This window comes from Etheostoma cragini, chromosome 14, assembly GCF_013103735.1.
Source record: "Etheostoma cragini isolate CJK2018 chromosome 14, CSU_Ecrag_1.0, whole genome shotgun sequence".
NCBI classification, from domain to species: Eukaryota; Metazoa; Chordata; class Actinopteri; order Perciformes; family Percidae; genus Etheostoma; species Etheostoma cragini.
The window spans coordinates 19,752,013-19,759,509 of NC_048420.1; the positions used below are offsets into that span (position 1 = coordinate 19,752,013).

The 7,497-nt window shown below is 39.3% G+C and overlaps 1 protein-coding gene across 4 annotated transcripts in view; it reads right to left on the reverse strand.

The window, feature by feature from the left end:
- scn1bb (sodium channel, voltage-gated, type I, beta b) overlaps positions 1–7,497 on the reverse strand; it is a 13,604-nt gene that overhangs the window by 4,441 nt on the left and 1,666 nt on the right. The window contains exons 2-3 of one of the 4 annotated variants that reach the window (XM_034892846.1): positions 1,508–1,632; positions 1,259–1,428 (exon numbers count right to left, since the gene is read on the reverse strand). The exons of 2 other annotated variants lie outside the window; for them this stretch is intronic. In XM_034892846.1, the coding sequence (XP_034748737.1) occupies positions 1,259–1,428; positions 1,508–1,556 (219 nt within the window). In that variant the 5' untranslated portion in view covers positions 1,557–1,632. Of the gene's footprint in view, positions 1–1,258; positions 1,429–1,507; positions 1,921–7,497 lie in introns of those variants that run through there. One more of the 4 variants, XM_034892847.1, reaches the window with a different exon arrangement.

Here is a 7,497-nt window from a genome sequence, read left to right on the forward strand (position 1 = left end):
CGTTTTCAATGATGGGGCCTTCCTCGTTGTAGGTGTAGATCTGGTGAACAGACACATCAACGTTAATCAAAATTCAGACGTGATAGAAAGAAATGTGTACATATTTGCACATCCATCACAAAAATCCAGATGATTCTTAAACGTGTTGCTATTTTGTTGAAAAGGGTCTATATATTTGTTTCTGTCAAAAAGGTTAAAGTCAAAACTCCAATTTTCATTTGGATTTCCTGAACCATATATGCAGCTACATTATCATAGCAAACACTCCAGTGGAAAACAGGATCCAACACAAGGTCAACACAGCCATGTCTCATCTCCGGAGCCTTAATGACCCCTGGTGTAAAATATCACAAATGATTGCTTCTGAACCTCAAGATGACACCTGCACTGGGCACTATGATGCGATCGAGGGTGTATGTATGTGTGTGTGCATAAGAGAGAGAGAGAGAGAGGGAGAGAGACAGACAGCGAGAGAGCGCTTGGGTATGGGTTTTATACATGTAGAAATAAATAGCTTGTGTTTTGAGGAATGTGTGCTAGGACCAGTGTGATACACATTCCTAGTCCCTGTACTCTCCACACTGTGCTGTGTCAGTCATATGAGGGACTGTTCATTTTTTATTTAAGGGGCTTTGGGGTCTTAAATGACTTGACCCTCCTTTCACCAGATAGACATTTTTCTATAACCCTCCGAAAGGATTGGGAAAAAGGCATGACCCCTCCACATCAATGTATTGATGCCTTTTGTACTGATTTGCACTTGGCATCACTTGGCAAAGATGTACGGATAACATTTAGCAATCATGCTAATGAATACAATTATTTTTTTCAGCAGATGTATTGGTTACAACCAATGACAGTTAAAGAAGCAGTTTTGTGGTTATATGTGCGGGCGAGGTTTCTTCAGTTTGAGAAATCCCGCGGTCTTTGGCTGACTTAACAGGGAGAGACCCATCTGCCAGTGATGAGGGGCCAAGACTGAGATAAATACATGGAGCTACATGGACACATATGCACCAACAAGCCACTTTGAAATGTAGCTTGTTTTCAAAAGTCAGATGACCCTCACCCTTAGACTAAAAAAGTTGGATGACCACCCCCTCAACAAAGAACAAAAAGACATGACCTTTGAGACTATTTGAGACATGACCTTTGAGACTGTTTTCCTCCGGTGGTCCATTGCATAAATACCGAACGGTTCCTTATGTGCAGTGCTGGCATCAGACTAAGACATTATTTAGCAATGATTTGCACTCACATGGACGAAGTCTGCTTCTCCTTTTGCCCTGAAGTACCAGTCGACGGTGGCAGTAGCCTCCACCTCCCTTCTCATCTTGCAGGAGATGCAGCCCAGTTTGAAGCCCTTGCCCGCCACCGCCTCTGTGTCAGAGTCCACCTCTGCACATGCTCCCCGTCCTTCGGACATTGCTACAAAACAAGGCAAGCACTATGGCTAACATGATGTGGCAACTCATTGAGAAGGCTACAGAAAATCAGGTCAACTCACCAAATATGCAGCACAGAAGAAAAAGGATCCGTAGGCTTAATACTTCCATGTCACCGGATGTTAGAATAAATGGTTTTATATGAAGAGGAGCCTCAAAAAGTTGGTTACTAACTAACAACAACAGTCCTAAACAGACTTGATGAAACTTTAAATGACCGTCATGACGAACATTAAACTGACCTCCAACTTTGTAATAAATGAACGGATATTTGCAGAGGTTTCTATGATTATAATGTTTTAACAATCCTCAAGATAGCAAGTTTCCTATTATTGGCCGAATTGCTCCTGATTATGCCTATTGCTGCTTTTTGACAGTATCTTCAACTGATGCAATCTAGTGGTGGGTTTTCTGCTTAATTATCAAGCAGCATATGAAACAATCCAGATATCTGGTGGATCACAGTGTTCCCCATCAACACCCTGAGATTCTTTTTTCCCTGAGGTCTAATGTGAGATGCAGAGTTATCATAAGGTCTGGAGCCACATGCCCTGCTCTATTAGGTTTGCAAATTACAGGGTGCACAAATATTATGATAACTGTGTTTTTATTATGTGCTATATGCAAGCTACTGATTGAATGTTGACAGTAGGCCTACACTTAGAAAGTGCTACCTCTTACAGGCTACACGCTACCAATATTAAATGCAGACCAATCTGGTCTAATAAATATCCTTGATCGGATCACTGAAATCAAAGCCTACTGTATCTTCTCCTCGAGTCGTCTCCTCGGAAGAAAAAAAATACTGTCTTCTCCTGCGATGACAGCTGAATGTGGAAATACTTCTAATTTCACCTATCTAATGACTCCGCACTCGTACAAAAGAGGATACGAGTGCAAAGAAAACTGCGTCAGTGCATCGTAGAGCCAGCCCACCAAAAATAAAATAAAATACGTCCTGTGCCAGTTAACGGTGTTTTTTTTCTCCCTATGCCACAGCGGCACCTCCGTCGCTCGGATCAGAGGATGCTGCAGATGCACTGCGGTAAAAACGGCCGCGCGTGTTTGACTGAGCAGAGCCAGTGTGTGACGACTATTTAAAGCTTCTGCCCCGCTGCTTTTAAACTGGTCCTAGCTGAGCTTCGTCAGGAGACCACTGTATGGGCCTCACCTAGCGTTTATAGCACACATAATGAGCGACAGGGGCTTTAGTTGGGGTAGCCCGTGAGCTCTTTCTTTAATTTGACTGTCTATGTGAGGTCCAGTCCGGCGGGGGCGGGGTAATGATGACGGTGTAACAGAGCTGAATTGATTAGTCTTTAACTTTCAATAAATGACCATAGTTGTGGGTTCATCTTTTATAATATAATTAGATAATATTGCAGTTAAAGCAGCGCGTTAATGTGGCCAGTGTGATGGTATTTCATTACTATTCAACTTTGACACCAAACACCCATCACGTTGTGTGAGGATTGCTGATGCCGTTTTGTTGTCAACCAGCTAGCATCAGCTACGCCTAAGGGCAAGCTGCTGTTAGCATTTACAAGCTTGCTTCTTTTTCTTTTTTTCACAAACAAGTGATGGTATTTTGTATGGTATTTATATTCGTGGAATTCAAGAATAATAATAATGTGCTGCAAATAGCCAGCGACGTTCCCGGTACAAGTCAAAAGCTCGACATACCGACTAAAGTAAGACATACCGTAAAGTAACTAGCGTTAAATGCTAACATGCTAAAGCAGACCTTCACCAGACTATATTAATAAGTGTTTTTAAGACAACCCTTTATGTAACGAGCTATATTAACTAGGTTAGTACAGTAACAGCTAGCAAAATGTGGTGGCGATCATCAGGTGGAAGCTTAAATGTTTTTCGACTGTTTTTCTTTGTTTTTTTCTTCCTTTAGGTTTATTGAGTGCTACACCAAGGCAAATTCCTTGTTTTAGTGAAAACCTATTGGGCAATTAAATCTAATATTGATTCTGATAACATGTTTGTGTCAGCCAGGAGCAGCTAAACATGCATTGTGAAGTGCAAAATATTTCTGTCTACAGGCCTTCCTTGCCTCTATTTCTTTATGATGTTCTAACTTTCCTCAAGTTAGCAAGTTTCCCATTAATACAATATGATGCTTGAGATTATTGCTGCATTAAGCTAAACGTGGCAGTGATGATCAGGTGGAAGCTCCCTTACCTCACATTCAAATCACTAATCATCTTTATGGACACCTACTGTACTTTAATTGAATGCTAGAGCTGAAACAATTAATCAATCATATGAAGCTACTACATAGCTGAGTTGACTGACATAAAATTACAGTGTATTGAGGCAGAAAATATCAGATAGGTGATCAATTTGCACTTTGCCATGTTTTAATCTTCTCTAAAGTTTTGTGTGACTGACCATGGATCCGACTTGCAGTGCTCTGGCTGCTCAAGCTGGTTTAAGTGTCCAGGTGTGTTTCCCTGGTGCCCGTGCGGCTGTTTGGATAATCTGAACCGGCAGCGGGAAGAGGGCAGGCTGTGTGACCTCTCTATCCAGGTGCAAGGACACGTGTTCAGGGCCCACCGCTGTGTGCTGGCTGCATCCTCACCTTACTCTCATGACCAGGTAAGTCAGGGTACATCAGTGTGCAACATGTTGTCTGTACAGATTAATTTATTTATAATAAGTTGTTGTTTTCACTCACCCCATATTTCAGTAGAGTGTGCGCCCATGTAGGCTGAGGACTTGGCAACGGCGTAGGTTCAATTCCGACCCATGGCCCTTTGCTGCATTTTGTCCCTCCTCTCGCTCCCCTTTCCTGTCTTCAAGCTATCATGTTGATTAAAGGCCATAAAAAGCCCCCCCAAATCTTTAAAACAAAAAACCCATATAAGGCCAAAAGTACAGTATGTTGTTGTTACTCTCTCTTGACAGGTGTTACTGGAGAATGTTTCAACTGCTCGCCATCATTAGACCAAACCTTCTGTAACAAAAACATCATAAAAACTAACGACCTGACTGTCATGACTTTTACTGTGCTTATTCACCAACAAGAAGAAAAGGAAGCTTGGATTAGATTGTGACACATCTGTTTTTGTTTTTTAAAGGTTGGGATGTAGAGAGGGGCAGTGCAGATGGCCTGCAGCCTGACACGCTCATCTCTATGCCTGCCTCCTTGTTCTGAGGACGATACCACTTCCTGGGAGGCTGGTTAGATTATTTTAGCATAAAGACTGGAAACAGGTGGGAAACAGGTGGGAAACAGCTCGTCTGGCTCTGTCCAAAGTTGTAAGATATGCCTACTAGCAATTCAAAAGCTCACAATCTTAAACTTACCGTGTTTGTACCTTGTGTGACAGGTTGTAGTTGTACAGGGAATGAAAGCATGCATCAGTGTCTCTGTGGGACCATTTCCACGTCTCAACTCCAGCTCTGTACTTAAACCACTGACAGTGTATCAATCTTCACATCTAACCTTTCAAAATAAATCAAACAAGTACAATATGTTTCCATACACACTATTTATTTTAGATAATTAGATTGGTTGTCATTAAATCCAATAAGATGATATAAAAGAGCTTTATTCACTCTCTGGAAGTGAGTTTTTTCATGTGAAAGAACAAAGCTTTAACGTGGTGGTTGCTTCAGCTACATACAAATAAAACAATGGAAGTTGTCTACATTGTTTTTTCTGTAATAACAGCCATCCATTTCAACTCTGAAATATTTATCAGGCAAATCAGAAGATTTCTCCATTATCACTTATACATTTCAACTTTTTCTTAGTACATCTTAAGACTTGAACACTTGAATGTACAATAGCAACTGAAAAGACAGTGTAGCCAGGTACATTACATTCAATTTAAAAAAATTGTGTGTCACATGATACAGTACATCAGGTGGTGATGAGTCAGTAAAAAGTTTTTTTTTTAAATGAGCCTCGTCAGAGTCCATCAGACACCCATAGTACCACTTTCATGTTATATCAATCAATTAACCAGACTTTATGTATAGAGAACTTTTCATACATACAAATGTGGCACATTGAGAGGGTTAATAAGGTAAAAGCAAATGAGATAAATAACTTGGACTAGACCGTAAAGTGCTTTATAAAAAAATAAAAGGACCTTTAAATCAATTCTGAAACGCATGGATAACCAGTGCAGAGACTTTTAAAAAGTGTAATGTGTGCTCGCTTTCTGGTCTTCGTCAACACCCATGCAGCTGACTTTTGTAAAAATTGTGGAAAATTCTTTTCTTTGGAAGACCAGAAAGTAAGGCATTACAATAGTCTATCCTACAGGTAATGAAAGCATGCATCAATGTTTCTGTGTAAATGAATGTGTTACTACATATATAAGTAAATGTACAAACACTTTACTTGAAAAATATGACAATGTCTTTCTTTAATGCATAATGGTTTGCCAAATAAGTGTGGAAGCAGAACATGCTTTTTTGTCACAGAATACTATATACAGTGCTGGTACCATGCTCTCTTTGTATGTAATATCCATGTGTGATTTTTTTTTCAGGAAAAAGGTCAAATGGAGGCTTGATCTGAAAAGTTTTACCCAGTGAAGGATTTGCCGTCTGGAATTTGGGCAGATGCCAGAAGGGTCGCCCTTTAGGTTGGAACGAATTGCAAAAGTCGGATATAATTCGTATATTAAAATAATCAATACAGAAATTACTATTCAAATAAATATATGTTACAGAGGTAACACAATAAAATATCTTCCAATGATAACTAACTTGTCTTCGGTTGTTTAAAAGAAGTTATTTAATGCATGCAGCCACAAACATTTTCATGTTTTGGTTGAGTTGTTTGTGGTTTAACGTCGAGCCTTTGTATTTGTGCTGAATGGGCCTTTAGTGGAGCGCATCATGTCGCGTTGTTATCGGCATATTTCACCGACTGTGTTCTATTGTCTGCATTCTATTCAGTTTTTATGTTGTTATTTTTTTGCTTTATCTGTCAACGTTTGAGTAGGATTGGTGTGATATGAAATAGGGCCGGTGTGTTGCAAATGCCAGGGCCATTTTTTGATGTTAGTCCGTCACTGGTTTTACCCCCAAGTTATCTAAATTCAGGTTAGAGGGTGGAAGGATGTTTTTAATCCAGGGAAGAAGCCTGCAGATAAAGACAACATGTATTAATGGATTCAAAACCACTGTGTTTATAGAAAATTTAGTTAATTAATAAACACGAGAACATCTAAAATATACACTTCATTGTTTAGTTACACTTAACTAAAACTAATGCAGCCAAACAACAAATCTTCAATAAATCCCTCCTTCATGAAGGTTATAATGTTCAGTTTGTGTTTGAACTGATTTAGACAGGTGTTGATTTAACTTTATGATCATCTATGAGGATGTAGGCAGTTTGTGGTGTTGTTGGCTTGTATTTTGTTATACTGAGAGATATTTCTAATAGGCAAATTTAAAAATTAAATTTCAACTAAAAGCTAAACATGAAAACCATCAGGACTGTACAATATATTGCAGGGAGGTTGTATTTCACATTTGTTTTAGCAAGGTATCTTAAGGCTGGGCATTCCTTTTTTGATACCAGCTCAGATACAAGAGTCCCTAGACTCTTGTATCTGAGCTGGTATCTGTAGGGCCTGACAATTTAATTTCCTTATCTTTCAGAAATATACCAGAAAACCCTTTCTTTATAAGAAGCCATTCTCAAATGTTGAACGTTGTCTTAACACAAAAGCTGCATGATAACTTTGCTTAAAAATATCTATAATTCTTGTATTTAACTTTTAATCTAACCAGTTAGTCTCAGAAAATCTGTTATCTTTTACAGGAGCCACCTGGTCAAAATGGAAAGATAATAGTTAGAGGAATATTTTGACATTTTGGAAAAATTACACTAACTACAGCAACTCTCGGCAAATATACTTATTTGAAAACTGTAAAACTGATCAAATAACTAGACTCAGATGAATCTGAGCGAGTATTCAATGCCAGCTTTTAGACCTTGACCGTTTTCATACCCAGTGATACTACATGGACATAGTTTAGTTGGGACCAAACAAACGTATACCCAGCCCTG